Source organism: Grampus griseus (genome assembly GCF_964374135.1).
Source record: "Grampus griseus genome assembly, chromosome: 11".
NCBI classification, from domain to species: Eukaryota; Metazoa; Chordata; class Mammalia; order Artiodactyla; family Delphinidae; genus Grampus; species Grampus griseus.
Genome location: NC_139005.1, coordinates 27849264 through 27875633, shown reverse-complemented (window position 1 = coordinate 27875633; position 26370 = coordinate 27849264). Strand labels below are relative to the sequence as shown.

The 26370-nt window shown below is 39.8% G+C and overlaps 1 protein-coding gene across 1 annotated transcript in view; it reads left to right on the top strand.

Moving 5' to 3' along the window:
* The first annotated feature begins 304 nt into the window (after positions 1-304).
* The window catches only part of LOC309830335 (copine-8-like), a 50952-nt gene continuing 24886 nt past the window's right edge, over positions 305-26370 (top strand). The window contains exon 1 of the mRNA XM_082666813.1: positions 305-470. Coding sequence (XP_082522939.1) covers positions 334-470 — 137 coding nt within the window. The 5' untranslated portion in view covers positions 305-333. The remainder of the gene's footprint in view (positions 471-26370) is intronic.

Genomic DNA, 26370 nt, shown 5'->3' with positions numbered 1-26370 from the left:
GGTCTGCGGCCACCTATCCCGCCAGGCTGCCCGGTGGCTCCGCAGAGCCTGACGCTCAGAGCCGGGAAAGGATCGCGGAGTGTCCTCAGCCGGGGCTGCTGCCTGCAAGGAGGGGGCGGGGAAGCTGAGAGCCCGGTGCGCCACTTCCCCGGCAGCTTCAGCTTGTGCAGGCCTGTCTTGCTGCTGCCTCGCGGCTTTGCACTGAGGTCCGCCTCTCCCCTCCCTCCTACTTCCCGCGAGCTGCCTCCGCCTTCTTCCTCTGCCTCCACCCTCAACCTCCAACCCCGACTGTCGGGAGCAGGGCTAGGAGCCCTCAGTCGGCCGGAGCTCTGGATGTGGGCGCCAGCCAAGCCCACGGCGCCTACCTCCAAGATGGACAGCCGCTACACCAGCACCGCCGGCCTCGGGGATTTAAACCAGCTGAGCGCGGCCATCCCGGCCACACGAGTGGAGGTGTCCGTGTCCTGCAGGTGAGGACGCAGCCCTCCCCCTTCCTCCTTCTGGCTCCCATCTACCCTCCCATCTACCCGGTCGGTAGCGCTTTGCAAGCGCTCAGGGTACCCCGAGGCTTTGCGCGGGTGTGAAGTTGCGCAGTGAGTGGGAAATAGCCCAATTGTGGGTCTCGAGTCACCGCCGGGTCGAGTGACAGAGCGGAGAGCCGCAACTAGGAGCGAGTGTAGGCTACGGGACTGAGACTTAATTTCCTTTCTGGGAAATGCTGTAAAAGTTGGCTGGGCTGTGACTCAGCGGCGGGAACCCCTGGCCTCCGCCCACTTTACAAGCCCTTTTTCACGTCGCACACCCGAGCTGTGGGGTTGGGTGATGGCAGGAATCGAAGGGGACAGCATTGCCAAAAGCGCTTGTGAGCAATGCGCGCAGTGGCCCAGGACTCCCTCTGGTAGGCGTGTGCAAACCTGCTGTCTGCACTGTTGGCTCCAAACCCGGCAGCTTCCTCCCCACCCACTTCCTGGAGCCATCCAGCTTGCTTCCCGCGCCCCCCCACCCCCCACCCCGGGCTCTATGCCTTTGGCCTTCTAGGTGGAGATTTCGGCTGCAGCCTTACCTAAAGTGTGGGAAGTCAAGACATTTTGCCTGCAAGTGGATACATTTGAGTGTGTGTAACAACCTACACTCTGCTGTACGTTTCAGACTCCTTTGCGTGACGTTCTTTGGGTCAGTTTCCTTGTAAATAAAGCAGCATAATTGCTATATTGCAGAAGATTTTGAGAAACAGATGGACAGACTACACTAAATTTGTAATGGCAACAGAAGGAGAGAGAGAACTTGCAAATTATACTACTGACTGGAGCCCACTCCCTTGTTTGCATACTTTGATCTTGCTCAGTGGAAAGCTCTTCTCATCTGTCCACTTTTCGCTTGTTTTTAATGCCCTCAAATCCTCCCCTTCCTTTTTTAGCAAAAAAGGAAAAAATCTTGAAGAAATTTAATAAACATGGGTAATCTTCGATGTAAATAAGCCCCAAGGCATAAACTGCTATCAACCCAGTGGTGTTTAATTTTGCATTGTCACAAGACTAAGCTTAAAAGCCAAAGGAATGATTTATTATTATTTTTTTGGTGGAGACTCAAGCACCAACACTCCCCTCCCCTGAGGTATTAGGGGAGAGGTGATAGATAGCTTTATAGCTGTCCCTGAAACTATATCCCATGATTGCTTGCTTCCTCTTAAGTGACCTCAGACCATAACAGTAATTCTGATAGTGGTTGCTAACATTAGTGGTTGCCTTATTGTGGTCACTGCTTTAAATGCTGCCTGAGATTTCTGTCAATTGAACAAGTGAATCTGAACGGAAAATTCTTTTTAGACCTTAATTTCTATGCCTTTTTCTTTTCTCTGAAGCTAGCTTTGCGTGCTAGAGGGAGGTTATTAATGTATACAGATAATGCGTAGCCTAAAGTTCTACAATAACAGCATTTTCTAGAGTTCTTATTCTCTGCTGAACATCCTGCAAGTCTGAATGGCATGTGGCCTGTACATGGAATGAATGCAAATGTAAATTAAATCTGAATTCCCCATAAGCTCTTTAGGGGTGATGGAGAAATTATACCTTAGCTGGTCTTTCTGCCCATAAGGTCCATATTTAACTGCTTGTTTTGTTGTTTTTTTCCTCCCTTTGATGCTTGTTTGCTATGGGTGTAGTACTGGGAATCCTGAAGTCAGTTGGCTTTAAGCCAGTTTCTTTCAGCTTGCTACCTCAGAACCTGGAGATCCCCTTGTTTCAGCCTTTTTTAATACCACTGATTTATGTATTGTTTTTAATTTTTAAATGTTCAAATAGAAAAATAAGTTCTGAAAGAGAACCCAAGTACTTTTAGTACTTATACTGTTGATAATTGGATCTTGTAATGGTAGATGGTGGTGTCTTTTGGGCTTTGGCATAAGAGACCTGGTTATATATTCTGGCTTTGTGACTTACTAGTGTTGTTGCCTTGGAGCAAGTCTTTAAGCTTTCTAATGTCTAAAATGAAGATAATTATGGTATTTATGTTATATAGGGTGTTACCAGAGTTTAATAAAATGATATCTGAAAAATACTAACGCGATGTATGACACAAAAGAAAGTGTTAAAAAATGTTTGTTATTATTATGATATTGGAAATAGTATTTATTGAATAAATGCATTATATATGATTCAGCTATGGAATTCTGTAAATAGTCCTTCTCTGTTGAACTTCAATAAATTGGTTAAAGGATACAAGGATAGAGATGGCCTTGAGATACCTGTTCCCTCTTTCTCTTTCTTCTTTGATATGTATAAAAAGCGTATTTCCTGGTTGTTTGTGGGGATTTTACTTAGCAACAAGGTGCAGCTGTAAGCCCCTTAGCCTTACTATGGGCAAGCAGAGCAAGGAATTACCTTGCCTTTTCATATTGAAGACTTCTTATGATTTGCTGACAACCCTTTTGATAACTTCCTTTCACTGTGTCCAATCTAAGACTTTGTAAAAGTTTTATGATGTTTGCATCTTCATTTTGAGGGAGGTGAGAAAATCAGCAACTGAAGCTTTAAGCAAAACACAATTCATGGAAATCATTTCGTCTATTCACTTATGGAAGTGTTTGAGTGTCTTATATATTTAGCCCTATGCCATGCTCCATGAGAAATGCAAGAGAAGTTCACTGAAAATGTAAAATCTGGTTGGGAGATAAATATAATATTAGATTATATAACACACAATAACATAGGACTAAATCCAAAGATGAGGTTCATGCACAGGTAGGGAGGAGATCATTGTGGAACAGAGTACTTGGAATATGCTGCAAAGAGGAGATGGGGCTCAAGTGGAGACAAGACAGACTGGCATTGCTGGTATGAGAGAAAGGGCAGTATATGTGGAGTTTCCGTAGTAGCTACAAGGTTGGTTGTTAGAGTGACAAGTACACTTTTCTAGCTATATTTATGTAGAGATAAGCTCCTACTCTTTGACCTAGGCTTCTACTCATTATTTAGCTCTTATTGCATTCATTTTTAAAATTATGTTAATTTTTTAACATTTAAGATTTTTAAGTTATTGGGTTACCTAATTAAAGTGTCTATAGCTGAAATGATACAACCTTAGAAACATAAAGTAACATTTATAACATTCCTGTTTTATTCTGAAAACAGATTAACATAGAATAATGTTAAAACCAATGGGAAAAATAATATGCAGTAATTAACTGTTTTCCCTGGAAACTTGGTTTGTTGCACTATTTCTCACACACCGTTTTGATGATTTTTGTCATTTTCTCTGATTGAGAAACTAGCTTATCAAGTATAAAAGCAGGGAGGGCAGTCTATATTTCTAGATTTTGTAGGTTAGGTATCACATGTAAATCCTTTCAAAGCAATAATCCTGTAATGGTGATAAAACTAATTTTAAAATCTAGTGTGGAAGGAAGAATACAAAGTGGAAAAGTAATTCCTACTTTGTACTAGGAATTCTAAAAAGCACTTCCTGACCTGGCCATAACTGCCTTGCCTAATCTCCCACCACTCCTTGCATGAACTCTATGACTGAACATAGTCTAACAAATATGTGCTTACTATATGCGAAAACTAGGGCCAGGTAAATGTGGCTACAGAACACTAATAAGAGGTACAGTCCCAAAGCATGTGCTGTTGTCCTATTGGGCCAAACTCTCTTTGCCTATGTGGCTGTACACATGCTGTTCTCTGCCCTGAACGTCCCTTCCTCTCTTCTCCTTCTTTTCTTGATTAGCTTGTTCTCCTTCTTCAAGGCTCAGGTCAAACATCATTTTCTCTCATGACCCCGACCCCTCTTCCAAGCTGGATTTTGCTGTATTCTCAAAGCAGCTGGTATGTACCAATATTATAGTTATAATTCTTGGTCTCTGTAGTCTCCTTGAGGACAAGTTTTGTCTCTTTCGTATCTACACATTCTGAATTTGGCATAGAATAAGTAGTCAGTAAATGCTGGATGATGTAATTCTCTGAATGAATCATCTGTCATGGGGAGAGGGGTTTGCCTGTTAAAATACAAACCCCTAGGCCCCACACCAGATCTACTGAATGAAAATCTCTGGGACTAAGGTCCAGGAATCTGTACTTTTAAAAAGTTTTCCATGTGCTGGTTATATACATTAAATTAAAAGAAAGATATTGTTGGAATGAACAAATCTATGAATAAATCAACTCTGAACCTAGTATGTGAGTAGTAGTCAGAAATTTCTCTTTGCTTTAGATAGGGCCATTGGTGATTCATTCTCAACTTGCTGACAAGATGTTGTTACTCTGTCTTGGCACTGCTGACTTCTCAGACACCTCATATTACACAGGGCTTATGAATTGTCTTTTGGAAATTTTGTACCAGGCTTTTTTTTTTTACCATTTCCCTATGCATTAAACATTTTAATTTACTTGTTTGATGAGCTAATGACTCTGACTGTAGTTACTTGGTTTGGATTAACAGTACCTGCCTCAGTAAGGTGCTAGGAGTATACTTTTCAATGGCATGCTGGAACTGGCTTAAATGGGATTGAAACAGGAATTTGTGTGTTAGTGGTTAAATACAGAGATTTTTAAAAATTTAAGTTATGTAAGTCTAAAATTAAATTATACCAAAGACAAAGTTAAGACATACTCAAAAATTATTACTTCCTAATTATTTTAGTAACTACATTTTATTATTATCTAGATTCTTTACTATCATCTATGCTCTGTTTCTTAAATCTGTGAGTTGAAAATATTATGCAATTATGTGCTACTGCTCATCTTATCTCAATCCATGTTCAGTGACATCACATTTGGCAGCTTGAAATTGACTGTGGTGGGAATATTTACATCATGGAAAGTGGCAAACACTACAAATCAGGGTTTGATATATTGTTTTATTGTTGTCTATGCTTAAGACATTCTGTGGGAATCAATTGGCTCTATAGAATTTATAATAAAAGTATTATTTGTATATATTTTATTATTTGTAAATTGCTCAGCTACACATACTTTATATCAGTAAAATTTATAATAAATTATGTACCTACAACACACACATACATTCAGTTTTTTGGGGGGAAATCTGTTTTTAAACATACTTGCACATCACTGTTTATAGGCCTTTTGTAAAAGTTAAAGCATGTACAAAGGAAAATTACTGCTGCTGTCAGGTTGTCACTATTAGAAATGGTAGTGTCAAGTTCGGCTCGGTCTCTGGTTTTACTTTTTTACTATAATAAGTGGGGTTGTGTGATCTTTTATAATCCATGAAAGGTTTTGGCAGCCTGCAAAACACTTTTTCTTTTCTTCTTTTCATGTAGTCCTTTCCACATCTTTATTCTTCTTTTACTTTGAAGATTATTTTTCGTTTTTCCATCCACTAGTGGGATGTACTTTGCAAATTTATGTGTTACAGTTCCAACTCATTTAGTGATTAATTGAGCACTGGGGAAAGCAAATTCAATTCCAAGAGACAGAATCTGATTGGTCCAGTGGGAAGTGTTACAGTTTGAAACAGATACTGATGCTGTTCCGAATATCTATGGTGAAAGAGAATCAAAGTGTTCAAACACGATTGGTGGCTCCACTCCAGTCCACATTGGTTTATCTCTTATACACACTTTACCCTTCTTTTGTCAGACAAAATGTTCGACATTAGCCTGTAAATAGGTTTTCAAGTGATACTGATGAATTATAAAGTTACTATAAGCTAGGGAAATTAGAATACCTGTTATCCTGTTAATGAGGCATGTGACAGGCATGGCCATAACAGCCTATTCTCTGGCTCTGCAGTTCCTGAGGTCCTGTGGTTCAGAATTGTATTCACCCAATAGTGCTTTTTTGGGTTTGTCTTAACCCCAGAGTTTCAGAGAAATTTGTCCTAGGGGCATGTTTGGACAGTGCTTTTGAAGTCTTAATGGTGGAGTTGCCCAGGTATGTCTTAGCAGAGAAAAGCTTTACTCATGTTGTTGTTCTATCAATAGTTTGGTATGCCCTGCATTTTTTTTTTTAGCATTTGGAGTGTTTAAAACAGCCTTGTAATGTGGAGAATGTGAGTCTAGAAGCAATTCACAAAGCAGGGCCCCATAGGAGAGGATGCTAAAGCTGTGCTCTTTTAGGTATGCTGTTTGTGGCATAATAGTCAGAAGCCTGAATTCCCTATTTGATTTTACTCAAGGCAGAGAAGAAAAACAATCCATCTCAAAGGGGTTTTATTCATTTGTTAGCCTGTTTTATAATAATAACACTTGCTTATTTGAGCCAGTTTGCTTAGCCTTGAGGAGCATGGGTGTGGAAGTAGACCAGTTCTAACACTTGCTAGCTATGAAAACTTGGAAAGTTACTTAATCTCTCTGTTCCTCAATTTTTTCATTTGTAGAGTGGGTATAACAATAGCCCCTACCTCTTATTTTGTTTTGAGGGTTACATAAGCTAATACATTTACATGAGTTAAAACACTGCTCGTCACATTAATTAAGCAATCAGTAATTACAAATAGATATAAGCACAAAATAAAAATCACCCACTATTTCATCAAACTATATGCATTCAGTTCATTTCTTTCTCTTGGGAGGCGGAGATATTGAATAATATCCTGCGAACTGAGAAAGAACTTTGAGACTGAAAAATGAAGCAGACAACTCCATAAAGTGCAATTATAAAGTTTATTGTGGGTAACTTACATACAGGTAGGAAAGATCAGGCGAACAGAAGATCCAGAGGCATTCACAGCTGTGCTTTGTACTGCCAAAAGGGGTATGGGGGATTTAAAGGTACCAAAGTTAAAAACAGAATCAGACTACCAAGTAAGAAGCACATCCACACAGACCGGAACCAGGGACACCCACCCCACTTCTGGGTCTCATGACCATTAACCATCTACCTCAGCAAAAGGCCCTCTTCCAGCTTTCATTTTAGATGAAGGCAAGGGTAAAAGTTGATAGGGAACTCATCTGGCTTGGGCGCATTCCTTTGTGAGCTAGGCTAAAGCTCAGTCACCTGGAAAGGACTGCAGGCCTAAGATAGAGCTGCCAAGATGGAGCCAGTATGGTTCAGCTCCACGCTCCACCCCTGACATCTATAAGGCCTGCACGATCTTATCCACCATTCTTCCGAGAATACCCTAGAGCCAGACCTCAGGAGTTTACATGCTGGCCCCACCCATTGTCCCCGTGATGTAAGGCTGAAAGACAGTATACCCCTGGCATTACTTCAGAGCTAGACATTGGCAGCAATCTGCATACCCAGAAGTCAGAGTGGTTGTGGATGTCAACATAGGTGGTAGCCCAGGACAAGAATGCATTAGTGAAGGTAGGTGGCACTAATCTTAGAAGGAAAAGGCTAAGGATGATAAGTGTTTTAAAGGTACCAAGAAAAGGTACCAAGAAAGACAAATCTTCATTCAGAAACAACACTGTAGCAGTTTGGTCTCCATGTGCCAGGATCACCCTGGGCTTTGACACTTTTCCAATAGGACAATACCAGACATTTTGTGCCTTTACACCGGAACTGGGCAGAGAGATATTATATGTGGGAGCTTCAGTAGGGGCTCATAAAAGAAGCCCTACTTCAGTCCCCCATTTGATTTCTATGGGTGTGATCACCTTGGTTATGGCTGGGCCTTCACTTAGAAAGATTGAGGAAATACTATGCCAGGGCCTAGCCCTTACCCCCAAGGTATAAGGATGCCAAGCCACCTGGGAGGGGTATACCATTTGTCTCCAATCTAAGATAGTCTCCCCAGGTAGGAGGTTCTGTGGCACTCTTAGGATAAGACCCACATCCTATCAGATGGGTCTCAGTGCTCCTTCTAACACTTGTACCTTTCAGGCCCTAGTTGGCAGAGCAGGCACAGTCAGTCTCTCATAAGCAGACCTGTGGCCTGCTGTGGGTTCAGTGTTTAGCAGCCACATGGCTTCTAACAGTGGTGGAGAACAACTTCTTAAAGACCCGTCTGGAGAAAGCTTCTTCAATGTCTCTTTCAGTAACCTGTTCATTCTTTCTACCAGCCCTGTGGCTGTTGGGTTATATGGCAGATGGAAGGTCCATAAAATCTCCTGGGCTTCAGCCCATTCTTTTACATCATGACCAGTGATATGGGTCCCTTGGTTGCTGTCTGTATGAATGGGGATCCAGTACATACTTTCCAACTTGGTCAAGCCCCTGATAGTGGCTGTCTGATTTGCCCTTTTACTGGGAAAGGCTTGTATCAGTCAGGTACCTGTGTCCACACAGGTCAATGTGTACTTGTGTCCTTCTGATAAGGGCAGGGGGCTGATATAGACCACTTACCACCTGGTCACTGAACTAGTGCTCGTCCGACGTGACCAGGAGTATGTCTCAGGGGTCGTCACCACAGGCTACAGTGGGGGCAGTCCCTATCAACTGCCTGCCAGTCAGTGTATTTGATGGAGAGGTGTAACCTCTTGGCTATCTCCCAGGTGGTTGGGGCCTCAGTGTCTGTCCTGGTTTTCAGTGAAGCCACTTTGCCACGTCTGAGGGAGTCTGTAACTCTTCCAGGAGGACAGCTTCCTCCTTGGCTAGGGTGTCTGCTTTGTGGTTCCCAGGCAGTGTAGTTGGAGAATGCCCAGAGACGTGCCTTACCTTGATGGCAGTACTGGGTTGTGTGCACACATCCCAGATGTCCCTCTGTAGGTCAGCTCCCCACAGATGCCGTCCCAAGATAGTCCAGCTTTCCTGATGACATTGTGGCATCCACATGGTCAGTCCTTTTCACACAGCCCACTTGTCTGTGGCTGTATAGAGGAGCGTAGATTGATGAGTGATCTCAAGCTATACTGCCCCCAGTTTAGCCCGCTGACTGCTGTGCTTAGTGCCTTTTTCAAACCAAATGACATTGAAATCCAGGCGAACTGCTGAAGTGGGCCAGGTGGGGGTATTGCCTTGACTGCTGCCATTGGTGAACCATGTCTCAGGAGGAATGGTCCCGATTCCGTCTTTGACTTGGCTGAGAGGGGAGCGATGGGTGGTATCTGAGGGGCCATGTCTAGATTCACATAAGACCCTGGCCCAAGGAGAGCATGTAATTTCTCAGACAGCAGGCTTGAATTGTACACATTATCTTGTTGAAGGTATGGGTGCCACTTTTGCAGTGTGCTTACGTGGGCACAGGCACTTTTTGGTTTAAGGAGCATGTTCTTAACCCATTCACTTACTGGGAGGGAAGTTTGAACAGACACTGGTAAGTCCATGGTGAGGCCTTCTGTTTTTGCTGCAGGGCCAGGTAGACTACAAGGAGCTGTTTTTCAGTAGGGCTGTACCTCACCTGCTGTCCCTTCTACAACTGAGAATAAAATCCTAGTGGGATGCAATTCCTTTCCTGCCTTTGCCACAGGCCCTAGCCAGAACCTTTCAGGTGTGAGTCAACATCTAATTCACAGGCAGCGTCCCACATAAGTACTCCCAGAGCCTGAACCTGTTTTACTACAATTTCAGCCTTTTCAAAAGCTTCCTGAAGGTGGATGTCCTCGTCCCATTTTTGTCCCTTTCTAACCAGAGAGTACTATAGGGGCCGTATTATTTGTGCCGAATGCGGTATGAAAGGATGACAATAATCTAGTGACCCCAGAAAGGATTGTAATTCCTTGACTGACTGGTCTGGCCAAGGCTTGGATTTTATCGATAACCGAGGCTGGGGTAACTTTTGTCTTACCTGACCAGATAACTCCCCAAAACTTTACTGACTGCCCAGGTCCCTGGATCTTGTCAGTGTTTATTACTTCCTATCCTCAGTTCTGTAAATGTGTCTGTAAAGAGGCAGCAGTTCGCGGCAGGAGTGACAAGGCATCAGAGGTCAACATAATGTCATCAATCTAATGAAATAATTCCAGCTCAGGGTGGGGCTTTCACCAGATTTCTAGGTCCTGAGCGACCAAACTATGACAAATGGCAGGACTGTAAATAACCTTGAGGCAAGACCTGAAAGGTCCATTGCCTCCCATCCCAGTTGAAGGCAAATTGATCTTGAGAGCTAGCACACAAAAGAATGCTGTAAAAGGGGTTACAGAGGTCAGTCACACAATAGAAAGTTTTCAGCGCAGAGGAAAGATGTTCTAAAATAGTAGCAATATTGGAGACCTCCACATGGATGGGAGGAACCACCTTATTTAATTCTCTTTAGTCCACTGTCCCTTTAGGCCATTTTACTGGCTGCAATGGATTATTTTAGGGGCTGTGCATGGATCTAATGACTCCCACATTTTCTAGTTCTTTAAGTGTAGTAGTAATTTCTTCATAGCCCCCAGGCAGCCAATACTCTTTGACATTAACAATCTGGCAGGGTAAATGGACAAGGGTTCACTTCACATGGCCCACCAACATGGGTTTCACCACTCTGATGCGAAGGCAGAACTCTCCAGTAGTGGTGGTCAAATCTAGGTCTTGTGAAACATCAACGCCTAGTATATATTCTGGTATGTGATCAATGTATATGAGGGACAGGCAGGGGACAAACAGCCAATTTGGAGATATAAGCTGGTTTGTCTTACTCGAATAGTTTGGCCCCCTTATCTATCTATAGCCCGTATTCTCCCCCAAATTTAAAAGGGTTGTCATGCAGTAAGGTATACTCAGCTGTGGTATCTACCAGTGCTAAGACTGTTCGTGCAGGTCCAATAAATCATCAGTTCCACTTGGGGCTTCCAGTCACCTCCTACAACACAAAGTAGAGGGCAACGTTGTCCCAACCCCTAGTTCTCTGCATGTAGGGGATCCATCCTGGCGTTCTACTTCTAGTGGTGGGACACTGGGACCCATTGCCACATGTTTATGTTCAGTAGGCAGAGGAGTGAACTGTCTTGTTAGGGCTTTCCACAAAGATAACAGGACTTAATTAGGTTGCTTATCAATGTCTTCCTTTGGAGTCCTTGCTACTCCTATATCCTGCCAAAGCTGTTTGCATGTCAACTGGGTTGGTCCTTTCTGTGTTTTCTCCATCCTTTCTTTGTTTCACCTTTATTTCTTTATTTTTGTTTGCCTTTCTGTTTCCTTCGTGGTGGACTCTTTCTGTTTCACTGAGATCTGCTATAATTGCAACTACCAGAGCTATTGCTTTACTGACCATAGGTGCCAGAACTGATATTAAGGTGCTATACCAAGCTCCAGGAGCAAGACTGTAAGAAGCAATCCTTCATACCTGCGGTAAATATTTCTTCATGGGTTGCCTGAGTCTTTGTTTGAATGAGTGGATGAGTCCTTGGGTCATCTTTCTCTTCAACAATTATATCTTCCTACTCAGAGGAATCATTACACCTTGGATCCTACCATTTGGGATTCCAGTCTTCCCGTGAGATGATGGTATTCACTTTGTTGGTGAATACAGGTGCCGCCTTTGCATTTTAGCCACTTTAGTCATTTTAGCTTGACCTCCAGGTGTTCTTGTTGTAGTAACTTTTTGGCTAGTAGATCCTAACTAGAGGAACAAGCCACTTGTAGATCTTATTCTAATGCCAGGGCCTCTTTAGATTTTTCTAGTTCCTACCTGAGTTGGAGCTCGTTTTCTGTATCAGTCTCAGGGCCCAATGCAGAGGCCATAGCATACCTATTTTCCCACCTTAGTTTCTTTTTCCTGTTGTTTCAGTTAGAATGTCCAGCAACCCTTTTGGTGTTTTCGGGGTGTCCCCAAACTCACGTGCCTGCCTGAAGCATTCCAAACTTGGCTAGATCTCCCCATGTGGAGGAAGCTGGCCATCCTGGGATTTCCACCACTGACAATGGGCTTTCCCACAACACATTTCCTTTACCCATGCCTGTTTCATTTTCTGTCTTCTGGCTGGCTTGCCAATTGTTGGGAGGCAGAGGTATTGAATAATATCCTCCAAAATGAGAAGGAACTTTGAGGCCAAAAAACAAAGTAAGCAGCTCCATAAAGTGCAGTGGATGGAAGGGAAGGGAGTAGGCCTGGGAGCTTAAGAAGGAGCTGACAAAATGGAGCCAGTGTGGTTCAGCCACATACTCTCATGTATAACATCACATTTATACTCTCATTGTCCCTCTGTGCGTGTTTTTCTGTGTGTGTGTAAGTTCACACACATTGTATAATGGGATCATACTATATATTCTATACAATTTATCTTCTGCACTTTTCTAGTAATATTATATCATGAAGATGTCATTAGTTTTTGCAAATATAACCTTCCATGTCTCTGCTGTAGTCCATTATTTGGGTATACTATATTTATTTAATTTATCTCTTATTTTCCAAAATTTATTTCAATAAGTTACTGTTCATCTGCTTCATGTGAACATTCTTATTTGCAAACACTTGAGTACACCTGTGATTCCTTTTTTCCTGGGAATCGTTTTCTAGAGCTGAAGTTATTGATAAGCTATCTTCTCAAGGAGATTTTAATAGCTTGTTTTGGTTATTTCCCCCATTCCTCTTTAAATAAGCTGAGTGAAGTATAAACGTCTGGCTGCACCTTTCTAAATACTTTCATTCCCATGAGTAAGTTGCATTTAAAGATTAATGAGAATTTGGGGCAGCAAAGTATACCAGCAAGAAAATGGAATTGAGTCAGATGTCTTTAAATCCCATTTTTATCCCTTTTTGTAATGGTATTTTTGGTAACTTATTTCAACTTTTGGAATTTCATTTCCTAATCAGTAAAATGGAAATGACTTAAAAACCAAATTTATAAGATTATTGGGGAAGTAAATGAAGTAAAGGCTATAAAATACCCAGCACCATGCCTGTCACAAAAAAGGAGTTAATAACTGTTAATCTTATCTCAGTTTATTATCAGTATATTGCCGTGTGGCACAGAAGCAATATAGGAGAGAAGGGTCTTTGTATTCTAATACTTTGGGATAATTACAATCAATTTGGGAAGTCATACAAACATGAAATGCAAAGTTGCAGTTACAAAAGGGAATGTTAAAGACCATACATTGTAGTCCAGGCATATACCTGGAGGAGATATAGAATAAAATAATGGTCACAAGAGTGTAGATTTGGAAATGCATACTCATGTTCTACAGATTTTACCCCACAGCTCCTCCACCGGAACACACATAATCAGACATGTGGACCTAATAGGATTTGACAAATAGGAGGTAGTGTTTAACAACAAAGTTTCAGAATCAAAGCACATTCTTGCATCTGACCAGTAAGATCAATGGGCTGATGTTTATTTAGAGAGGTCTTTTGTGTCAGACATGTGATAAAACAGATATCCAAGTAGATGACAACACAGGCTGAAAATGGGTAAGCACTTATTGCCAGTGATAAAATGAGGTATATTTAAAAGCTGCCTTGCCTCAATGGCCAATGTTCACTGCCTGACATACAATACCTTAATACTTTCAAACTTGTGACAACCGTTAATGTTAATGCCTCTTCAGCCAGGATCATTAACTATCAGGCCTTCTTTTTCAAGTTGTTAGACATTTTGTCAAGTTTATTCTGTAAAGAATAATACTCCAAACATTCTGAGGGAATTATCAGATAATTTCCTGAAACTCTGAAGATACAAAATATCATTGAATAATCCCTGGGTAATATTTCTATTTATTAGACAGTAAAGCTATTCAAATATAAGCTGTACTAATGAGTCCAAGAAACTTGAAAGCTTTGGACATTTACATCAGTGTCCAAATCTAAATCTATGTGAGACAATGTATAGAGCACTTAATATATGCTAATTTGCTCAATCCTTACAACAGTTATGTAAAACAGGTAATATTATGTCCTATTTTACAGGTGAAGAGATTGAAGTTCAGAGAATGTTCAAGTAATTTGGCCTAAGTTGCACATCTGGGGTGGTGGGGGTGGGGCGGCAAGGTATGTATGGAGATCCTGCCCTATACATATTTAATTCTTAGGTGTATGCTTCTGACCACTAGCCATATTCCATTACTCTTCTCTAAGTTCTTGTTTTTTTTAAGAGTTTTATACTATTTTTTAAAAATTGAAGTACAGTTGATTTACAATGTTTTGTTAGTTTCAGGTATACAGCAAAGTGATTCAGTTATACATATATATATATATTCTTTTTCAGATTATTTTCCGTGATAGGTTATTATAAGAAATTAGGTATAGTTCCCTGTGCTGTACACTAGGTCCTTGTTGTTTATCTGTTTTATATATAGTAGTGTGTATGTGTTAATCCCAAACTCCTAATTTATCTCCCCCCCTTCCCCTTTGGTGCCCTTAAGTTTGCTTTCTATGTCTGAGACTCTATTTCTGTTTTTAAAGTAAGTTCATTTGTATCATATTTTTTTATTCCACATATAAGTGATATCATATAATATTTGTCTTTGAGTTACTTCACTTAGTATGATAGTCTCTTAGTCCATCCATGTTACTGCAAATGGCAATATTTCATACATTCTTATGGCTGAGTAATATTCCACTGTATATATATACCACATCTTCTTTATCCATTCAGTTGTTGACAGGCATTTAAGTTGCTTCCTTGTCTAGGCTATTGTATCAATAGGTAGTGCTGCTATGAACATTTGGGTGCATGTATCTTTTTGAATTAGAGTTTTCGTCTTTTCCTGATATATGCTCAGGAGTGGGAGTGCTGGATCATGTGGTAACTCTATTTTTAGTTTTTTGAGGAACTTTCATATTGTACTCCATACTGGCTGTACTAATTTACATTCCCATCAACAGTGCAGAAGAGTTCCCTTTTCTCCACACCCTCTCCAGGATTTATTATTTGTAGATTTTTTGATGGCCATTCTGACCAGTGAGAGGTAATACCTCATTGTGGTTTTGATGTGCATTTCTCTAATAATTAGCAATGTTGAGCATCTTTTCATGTAGCTGTTGGCCATCTGTATGTCTACTTTGGAGAAATGTCTATTAAGGGTTTCTGCCCTTTTCTTGATTGTTCCTTTTTTAAAAAAAATATTGAGCTGTATGAACTGTTTGTATATTTTAGAAAGTACTCCCTTGTCCGTAGCATTGTTTGCAAATATTTTCTCCCATTCCATACGTTCTTTTCATTTTGTTTATGTTTTCCTTTGCTGTGCAAAAGCTTTTAAATTTAATTAGGTTCGATTTGTTCATTTTGCTTTGTTTCCATTACTCTAGGAGATGGTTTTTAAAAAATATTGCTACCATTTATGTCAAAAAGTGTTCTGCCTGTTTTCCTCTTGGAGTTTTATAGTATCTGGTCTTACATTTAGTTCTTTAATCCATTTTGAGTTTATTTTTGTATATGATGTTAGAAAATCTTCTAATTTATTTCTTTTACATGTAGGTGTTGAATTTTCGCAGCACCATTTATCAAAGAGACTGTCTTTTCTCCATTGTACATTCTTGCCTCCTTCATCACTGATTAATTGACCATAGGTTTGTGGGTTTATTTCTGAGCTTTCTATCCTGTTCCATTGATCTATATTTCTGACTTTGCATCAGTACCATACTGTTTTGATTACTACAGCTTTGTAGTATAGTCTGAAGTCAGGGAGCCTGATTCCTCCAGCTCCGTTTTGTTTTCTCAAGATTGTTTTGACTCCTCAGAGTCCTTTCTGTTTCCATACAAATCTTAAATTTTTTTGTTCTAATTCTGTGAAAAATGCCACTGGTATTTTGTTAGGGATTGCATTGAGTCTGTAGATTGCCTTGGGTAGTATGGTCATTTTAACAATATTGATGCTTCCAATCCAAGAACATGGTTTATCTGTCCATTTGTTTTGTTGTCTTCAGTTTATTTCATCAGCATCTTATAGGTTTTGGAGTACAGGTCATTTGCCTCCTTAGATAGGTTTTTCCTAGGTATTTTATTCTTTTTGATGCAATGGTAAATGGGATTATTTCCTTAATTTCTCTTTCTGATATTTTGTTGTTAGTATACAGAAATGCAACAGATTTCTGTATATTAATTTTGTATCCTGCAACTTTACTGAATTTATTGATGAACTGTATTAGTTTTCTGGTGGCATCTTTAGTATTTTCTATGTATAGTATCATGTCATCTGCAAAGAGTGACAGGTTTATTTCTTCCTTTCCAATTTGGATTCATTTTATTTGTTTTTCTTGTCTGATTGCTGTGGCTAGGACTTCCACAACTATGTTGAATAAATGAGGTGAATAAAAGTTTTCTTGTCTTGTTCCTGATCTTAGAGGGAATGCTTTCAGCTTTTCACCATTGAGTATGATGTTAGCTGTGGGTTTTTCATATATGGGCTTTATTATGTTGACATGTGTTGTTTCTATTCCCACATTCTGAAGAGTTTTTTTAATCATAAATTGATATTCAATTTTATGAAAACCTTTTTCTGTGTCTATTGAGATGATCATATGGTTTTTATTCAGTTTGTTAATAGGGTGTATCACATTGATTGATTTGTGGACATTGTAAAATCCTTGCATCTCTGGGATAAATCCCATTGATAATGGTGTATAATCCTTTTAATGTATTGTTGGAGTTGGTTTGCGAATATTTGGCTGAGGATTTTTGCATCAATATTCATCAGTGATATTAATCTGTAAATTTCTTCTTTTGTGATATCTTTGTCTGGTTTTTGCATTAGTGTGATGGTGGCCTTATTGAGTGAGTTCTCAAGTATTCCTTTCTCTGCATTTTTTGGGAATTGTTTGAGAAAGATAGGTCATAAGTCTTTTCTAAATGTTTGGTAGAATTCATCTGGTCCTGGACTATTGTTTGTTGGGAGTATTTTTTTTTTTTTTTTTTTTTTTGTGGTACACGGGCCTCTCACTGTTGAAGCCTCTCCCATTGCGGAGCACAGGCTCCAGACACGCAGACTCAGCGGCCATGGCTCACGGGCCCAGCCGCTCCGCGGCATGTGGGATCTTCCTGGACCGGGGCACGAACCTGTGTCCTCTGCATCAGCAGGCAGACTCTCAACCACTGCGCCACCAGGGAAGCCCCTGTTGGGAGTATTTTAATTACTGATTCAATTTCAGTACTGGTAATTGGTCTGCTCATATTTTCTATTTCTTCCTGCTTCAGTCTTGGGAGATTGTACATTTCTAAGAATTTGTCCATTTCTTCTAGGTTGTCCATTTTATTGTTATAGTTGCTAATAGTAGTCTCATGACTTTTTGTATTTCTGTGGTGTTGGTTGTAACTTCTCCTGTTTCATTTCTGATTTTAATGATTTGGACACTCTCCCATTTTTTTTTCTTGATGAGTCTGGCTGAAGGTTTATTGATTTTGTTTATCTTTTCAGAGAACCAGCTCTTAGTTTCATTGATCTTTTCTATTTTTTTTAAATCTCTACTTCATTTATTTCTGCTCTGAGCTTTATGATCTCTTTCCTTCTACTATGTTTTTTTTTTTTTTTTCTCTAGTTGCTTTAGGTGTAAGTTTAGGTTGTTTATTTGAGATTTTTCTTGCTTCCTGAGGTAAGACTGTATTGCTGTTAACTTTCCTCTTAGAATTGCTTTTGCTACATCCCATGTGTTTTGGATTGTCATGTTTTTGTTGTCATTTGTCTCTAGGTATTTTTTGATTTCATCTTTGATTTCTTTAGCAATCCATTGGTTGTTTAGTAGCATAATGTTTATCGTCCAAGTGTTTGTGTTTTTTGCATTTCTTTTCTTGTAACTGATTTCTAGTCTTACACTATAATGGTCAGAAAAGATGCTTCACATTATTTCAATTTAAATTCACCATGGCTTGTTTTGTGGCCTAGCATATGATCTATACTGGAGAATGTTCCATGTGCACTTGAAAAGAATGTATATTTTGCTGCTTTCAGAGGTAATAGTCTATAAATATCAATTAAGTCCATTTGGTCTAATATGTCATCTAAGGCTTGTTTCCTTATTGATTTGTCTGTCTGGATGATTTGTCCATTGATGTAAGTGGGCTGTTAAAGTCCGCTACTATTACTGTGTTACTGTCAATTTCTCCTTTTATGTCTGTTAACATTTTTCTTACATATTGAAGTGTTCCTGTGTTGGGTGCATATATATTTACAATTTTAATATCTTCTTGGATTGAATCCTTGATCATTATGTAGTGTCCTTCTTTGTCTCTTGTAACAATCTTTACTTTACTTTGTCTGATACAAGTACTGCTACTCTGGCTTTCTTTTAATTTCCATTTGTGTGGAATATCTTTTGCCATCTCTTCACTTTTAGTCTGTATGTGTTTCTAGATCTGAAGTGAGTTTCTTGTAGGCAGCAAATATATGGGTCTTGCTTTTGTGTCAGTTCAGCCAGTCTGTGTCATTTGGTTGGAGCATTTAGTCCATTTACATTTAAGGCAATTATCGATATGTATGTTCTTATTGCCATTTTGTTAATTGTTTTGGATTTGTCTTTGTTGGTCATTTTTCTTTTGTGTTCTTGTCTTGTGATTTGATGACTATATTCAGTGTTATGTTTAGAATCCATTTTCTTTTTGTGTGTATGTTTATTATAGATATTTGATTTGATGTTACCATGAGGTTTTCATATAGCAGTCTATATATAAAAGAGATTGTTTTAAGTTGCTGATCTCTTAATTTCAAATTCATTTTATTTATTTTTGCATACACGTATTTTATTTATTTATTTATTTTATACAGCAGGTTTTTATTAGTTACCTATTTTATACATATTAGTGTATATATGTCAATCCCAATCTCCCAATTCATCCCATCACCCCCACCACTTATTCCCTTGGTGTCCATACGTTTATTCTCTACATCTGTGTCTCTACTTCTGCCTTGCAAACTGGTTCATCTGTACCATTTTTCTAGATTCCACATATATGTGTTAATATATGATATTTGTTTTTCTCTTTCTGACTTACTTCACTCTGTATGACAGTCTCTAGGCCCATCCAAATCTCTACAAATGACCCAATTTCGTTCCTTTTTATGTCTGAGTAATATTCCATTGTATTATATGTACCACATCTTCTTTACCCATTTGTCTGTTGATGGGCATTTAGGTTGCTTTCATGACCTGGCTATTGTAAATAGTGCTGCAATGAATTTTGAGGTGCATGTGTCTTTTTGATTTATGGTTTTCTCTGGGTACATGCCCAGTAGTTTGGGATTGCTGTGTCATATGGTAATTCTATTTTTAGTTTTTTAAGGAACCTCCATACTGTTCTTCATAGTGGCTGTATCAATTTACTTTCCCACCAATAGTGCAGGAGGGTTCCCTTTTCTTCACACCCTCTCCACCATTTGTTGCTTGTAGATTTTTTTTTTTTTTCTTTTTTTTTTGCAGTACGCAGGCCTCTCACTGTTGTGGCCTCTCCTGTTGCGGAGCACAGGCTCCAGATGCGCAGGCTCAGCGGCCATGGCCCATGGGCCCAGCCGCTCTGCGGCATGTGGGATCTTCCCGGACTGGGGCACGAACCAGTGTCCCCTGCATTGGCAGGCAGACTCTCAACCACTGCGCCACCAGGGAAACCCATAGATTTTTTTGATGATGGCCGTTCTGACTGGATGAGGTGATACCTGATTGTAGGTTTGATTTGAATTTCTCTAATAATTAGTGATGTTGAGCAGCTTTTCACATGCATCTTGGCCATCTATATGTCTTCTTTGGAGTAGTGTCTATTTAGATCTTCTGCCCATTTTTTGATTGGGTTGTTTGGTTTTTTAATATTGAGCTGCATGAGCTGTTTATATATTTTGGAGATTAATCCTTTGTTGATTCATTTGCAAATATTTTCTCCCATTCTGAGGGTTGTCTTTACGTCTTGTTTATAGTTTCCTTTGCTGTGCAAAAGCTTTTAAGTTTCATTAGGTCCCATTTGTTTATTTTTGTTTTTATTTCCATTTCTCTAGGAGGTGGGTCAAAAAAGATGTTGCTGTGATTTATATCAAAGAATGTTCTTCCTACGTTTTCCTCTAAGGGTTTTATAGTGTCTGGTCTTACATTTAGGTCTTTAATCCATTTTGAGTTTATTTTTGTGTATGGTGTTAGGGAGTGTTTGTTTGTTTGTTTGTTTGTTTTGCGGTACATGGGCCTCCCACTGCTGTGGCCCCTCCCGCTGTGGAGCATAGGCTCCAGACGTGCAGGCTCAGCGGCCATGGCCCATGGGCCCAGCCTCTCTGTGGCATATGGGATCCTCCCGGCCTGGGGCACGAACCCGCATCCCCCACATCGGCAGGCAGACTGTCAACCACTGTGCCACCAGGGAAGCCTGGGAGTGTTTTAATTTCATTTTTTTACATGTAGCTGTCTAATTTTTCCAGCACTGCTTATTGAAGAGGCTGTCTTTTCTCAGTTGTATATCCTTGCCTCCTTTGTCATAGATTAGTTGACCATAGGTGCATGGGTTTATCTCTGGGCTTTCTATCTTGTTCCATTGATCTGTGTTTCTGTTTTTGTGCCAGTACCATACTGTCTTGATTACTGTAGCTTTGTAGTACAGTCTGCAGTCAGGGAGTCTGATCCTCTAACTCCATTTTTTCCCCTCAAGATTGCTTTGGCTATTTGGGGTCCTTTGTGTCTCCATACAAATTTTAAGATTTTTTGTTCTACTTCTGTAAAAAATGCCATTGATAATTTAATAGGGATTGCATTGAATCTGTAGATTGCTTTGGGTAGTATAGTCATTTTCATGATATTGATTCTTCCAATCCAAGAACATGGTATATCTCTCCATTTGTTTTTGTCATCTTTGATTTCTTTCTTCAGTGTCTTATAGCTTCCTGAGTACAGGCCTGTTGCGTCCTTAGGTAGGTTTATTCCTAGGTATTTTATTTTTTCTGTTGCAACAGCTAATGGGATTGTTTACTTAATTTCTATTGCTTCACATGCATTTAAAATATCCTGCTTTGTACTTTCTGTCCCTCATGATTGCTGTTTTTGATATATTTTACATCTAATTTTTTGTGTATCCCTTAACTTCTTATTGTGGATATTGGTGTTTTTACGACTTTTGTCTTTAACCTCCCTACTAGTTTAGTGTGTGGGTGATTTCCTACCTTTCTTGTATGTTTGGTTTTACCAGTGAGCTTTTTCATTTCATTGTTTTCTTGTTTCTAGTTGTGACCTTTTCTTTTTCACCTGTAGAATTTCCTGTAACATTTCTTGTAAAGCTGGTTTGGTGGTACTGAATTCTTTTAGCTTTAGCTTATCTGTAACGCTTTTGACTTCTGCATCAAATTTGAATGAGAGCCATTTTGGATACACCATTCTTTGTTGTAGGTTTTTTTCTTTCTTCGTTTTATTTTTTTTAAAAAATATTGAAATATAGTTGATTTATAATGTGTTAGTTTCAGATGTACAGCTAAGTGATTCAGCTTTATATATATTATATATGTATATAATATATATGTGACATAATATGATATTTGTCTTTCTCTGTCTGACTTCAGTTAGTATGATAATCTCTAGGTCCATCCATGTTGCTCAAATGGCATTATTTCATTCTTTTTTATGGCTGAGTAATATTCCATTGTGTATATATACCACATCTCTTAACCATTTATCCATTGATGGACACTTAGGTTGCTTCCATGTCTTGTCTAATGAATGGCCTGCAGAGTCTCTGCTTAAACATTGGTTGGTAGTCTTATGGTAGTTCACCTGTATGTGATTTGTTGCTTTTCCCTTGCTACTTTTAGTATTCTCTCTTTATCTTTAATTTTTGTCATTTTGATTACAATGTGTCTTGTTGTATTCCTCTTTGGGTTAATCGTTTATGGGACTCTGTGCTTCTTGGACTGGGGGCCTGTTTCTTTTCCCCAGTTAGGGAATTTTTCAGCTATTATTGCTTCAAATATTTTCTTGGACCATTTCTCTCTTTCTGGGTCCCCTATAATGCAAATATTAGTGTTCTTCATGTTGTTCCAGAGGTCTCTTAAACTTTCCTCATTTCTTTTCATTCTTTTTTATTTTTTCTTTTCAGTGGCAGTGATTACCACTGGTTTGTCTTCCAGCTTACTGATCCGTTCTTGTCTACTTGTCTATCATTTAGTCTACTATTAATTCCTTCTAGTGTATTTTTCATTTCAGTTATTGTGTGCTTTATCTCTGTTTGTCCTTTATATTTTCTAACTCTTTGTTGAAAATTTCTAACTTCTAGCTAGAAATTTCTAAATTCTAGCTTCTAGCTAGAAACTTCTAGCTCTGTGCATCTACTCTTCTCCCAAGTTCTTTGAGCATTTTTAGGATCATTACTCTGAACTCTTTCTCAGGTAGACTGACTATTTCCACTTCATTTAGCTCTTTTTCTGAAATTGTATCTTGTTCCTTTGGCTGGAATGTATTCCTCTGCTGCCTATTTTGTCTAAATTGCTATTTTTATTTTTAAGTCTGCGGTATGTTATGTTTCTCGACCTTGGAGAAGTGGCCCTCTAGGAGATGTCCAGTGCGTTCCAGAATGCACTCCTCTCTTGTCACCCAAGCTATATGCTCTAGGGGTTCTCCTTGAGAATGCTATGTGGGTGCTTCTGTTGTGGCAGAATGACTATGTTGGTGGTCTGGTAGGCTTGGTTGGCCCTTAGTGTGGTTGGTTGCCAGGTCCTGCCATGTGTGGATGTTGTTGGCTGATGTTTAGCACAGCGTGGTCATGAGGTGGCTGGTTGTGGAACCCTAGGAAGCCTCAGGGCTAGTGCTGGCTCACTGATGGGTGGAGTTAGGGTCACACACACTCTGGGGCTGTTGCCCACTCACTGGCAGTTGAAACCAGATCATGGGGTTAGTGCCAGTCTGCTGGCAGGCAGGACCAGTTTCTGGAGTCTGGCTGCAGGGCCCAGGGATCCTAGAGCTCATTTCAGATCATTGGTAGGGGAAGGCCAGTTTCTGACACAGCTGGGTATGTGGTCTTGGATACACCGAAGGTGTTGTTGGCCTGCTAGTGGGCAGGGCCAGGGCCCAGTTGGTCCTGGGCTAGGGTGTGTCTTGTGTTATAGGATCATAGTTTTCTTGCTTCTTGTGTCTGCCCTTTGGGCTGGTCTAGAGGTTTGTGCAGGCTTCCTTGCAGGAGAGGCCAGTGCCTGCCTACTGGTGGGTGGAGTTGGGGCTTGGCCCTCGTGTAGGCAGGGTGTTGTCTAGGGGCATGTCTGTAGGCAGCTGTGGGCTCAGGAAGACTTTAGGCACCCTGTCTGCTGATGGGTAGGTCTGTGTTCCTGCCCAATGAGTTGTTTGGCCTGAGGTGTCTCAGCACTGGAGCCTACTGGCTATTGGGTAGGGTCAGGACTTGGTACTAATGATGCAATGTCAGCCTCCAGGAATGTTCACCTGGTTGAATATTCCCCAATATGTGTGCCACCGGTGTCTGTGTCCCCCAATGATCTGCAGCCACCCACTGCCTCTCTGGGAGACTCTGCAAGACCAGCAGGTAGGCCTGGCCCAGTCTCCTATCAAGATATTGCTTATGCTCTGGGTCCCAGTGCAAGTGAGATTTTGTGTGCACCCTTTAAGTGTGAAGTTTCTATTCCCCCAGTCCTGTGGGGCTTCTGAAATTAAAACCCCACTGGCCTTCAAAGCCAAATGTTCTGGGGCCTCGTCTTCCTGGCACTGGATCCCCAGGCCAGGGAACCTAATGTGGCGCTCAGAACTCTCACTCCTGTGAGAGACCCTCTGCAACATAATTATTCTCCAGTTTGTGGGTTGCCTACCCATGGGGTATGGGATTTGATTATGTCATGAGTCTGCCCCTCAAACCCATTTCGTCGTGTTTCCTTCTTTATGTCTTTAGTTCTAGAAGCTCTTTTCTGATAGTTTCCAGTTTTTTTTTTATCAATGTTTGTTCTGCAGGTAGTTGTGATTTTGGTGTGCTTGTGAGAGGAGGTGAGTCAGTGTCTTTCTACTCCACGACCTTGGCCACTCTCCCCATGACTCTTGCTTGATTTTTCATTTAAAAAGGTGTGTCCATAATTTCTTTATTTTAGGATATAAGGGTGGAGGTCTTTCCAATCAGAATCTAGGTGTTGGTGACTGAAGACAAATTACAAAGCTGGGAGAGATCATTAGATGATTACTAATACTATCACAAAGCGGTATATGGAATTCTTTTGTATTTTTTCTGTCACCAGTTGGTGAGACCGTGGGGAGAACAATTCAAATGTGTGACTTAAACTTTGACAATTTAATGTTTATTTTCCAAGTATTGATTCTTACCTTTTTTTCACTGCTGAGTTACCTAATGAAGATATGGGAAATTGAGTTAGGAGAGGACTATTTAACTGAAACCAAAAGGCAAGGTGATATGAAAGCTAAATGCTGGAGAAAGGGTGATGGACTTGGCAAATGAAAGGTACAGGAAAATTAATTGAATTTTTCTTCAGAATTCTATGTAAATAAAATAATTACTTAGATATTGAAAATGTCACATAGTATTCTGAGTTGTGACATGAATTTGTAGTCAATATTTTCTACTTTGCTGATTAGCTGCTCTCTTTCTCTCTCTGTGTATATATATACATACACTATATATATAAATATATATATATAAATACGTATATAATAATTAACAAGTGATGCATTAGATTTATTAAGAATGATCTTAGGGCTTCTCTGGTGACGCAGTGGCTGGGAATTTCCACATGCCACGGAGCGACTGAGTCTGTGCGCCACGACTGCTGAGCCAGCATGCCACAACTACTGAAGCCTGCATGCCTAGAGTCCATGCTCTACAACAAGAGAGGCCACCTCAATGAGTAGCCCGCACACTGCAATGAAGAGTAGCCCCTGCTCTCTGCAACTAGAGAAAAGCCTGTGTGCAGCAGTGAAGACCCAACACAGCCAAAAATAAAATAAAATAACTTAATTTAAAAAAAGAGAATGATCTTAAATGTTAGAGAGTGTAATGAACCAGATATATTTATAGTTGTCATAACTGGTTAAAACCAACACATTTCTCAGCCTTAGTTAGCATAATAGTGGTTTTAGGATCATTTTCAGAAATTTGTTTCTCAATGTGTATAATTCTGTGGGCATTCTTTCAAACCTTTTTTTATGTAAATGAACTCCCATAAAGGGAGTATCATATTATCTGTGGTTTTCTAGGTAGTTGAAAAATCAATCATTCTTCTTTAATGTCTTCAATAGGATATAGAGCAAAGAATATAAGAGAGAGAGAGAGCTAGTAGAGTGAGCACTATGGAGACTAAGTGATACTTGAGAACTGTATCAGAATAATAATTTTGTTTGCTAAGTATTTCTAAATTACCTACTATTTTGGACATAGCTTATTTTCTGATTTACCTTGATATCTCAACTTTCAAATTAATTGTGAAAGCAGAACTATTAAGAAAGTTGATTGCAATTGATTTTTATGCTGGTGGTTTCATCCAAAGGCTTTTGGTAGGCATTGGGAAAAGGAGGCATAATCAATATTAAGTTATTAGTGAATGCTTCTCTTAGTTGGTAAATTAAGTTAGTAAATTTAAAAATATATTTGGAGTGAAGCTTGAAATATACTAGCTAAAAGATTGATTTGCAACTCAATATTTGTCTCATAATTTAAATTAAGTCATTTTGTCATTTGAATGTCATTTATATGACTTCTTTCCTCACGGAATATGTCAGCAAGTATAGTGGAAATCCCTGAGCTTTCATTCTGTTTCTGACACTGGCTTTGTGACCTTTGACAACCTCACCACTTCTCCGGGCATTAGTTCCTATGGAAGGTTGAATCCTTTTTCTAGCTGACCTGGGATGTCACTTGGAACTTGGTAATTCTATGATGTTAGAAGCAGGACCTTGAAATAAAATGTAAACATGCTCTGATTTAAGGAAATGTTGTGATCGTCAATGCACATTTGAAAACTTAGGCTCTAATTCTAGTGTCTGAGTTTTTAGAGGAATATTAAGGTAGACTTAGAATAATGCAAACTACTTCCTACTTCAAAGTCCTCATTACACTTAATATACTCCCAAAGGGGTGTCAAGTTCTGTTGTTGCTGTTCTAGTTTTTCCTCTCAATAGGGATCTATAGCTAGTTTTCTTCATCCTGAAAATGAACATTTGATATTGATAAGATATCTGTACCTTTCTTGCAATTTACTTTTGTAA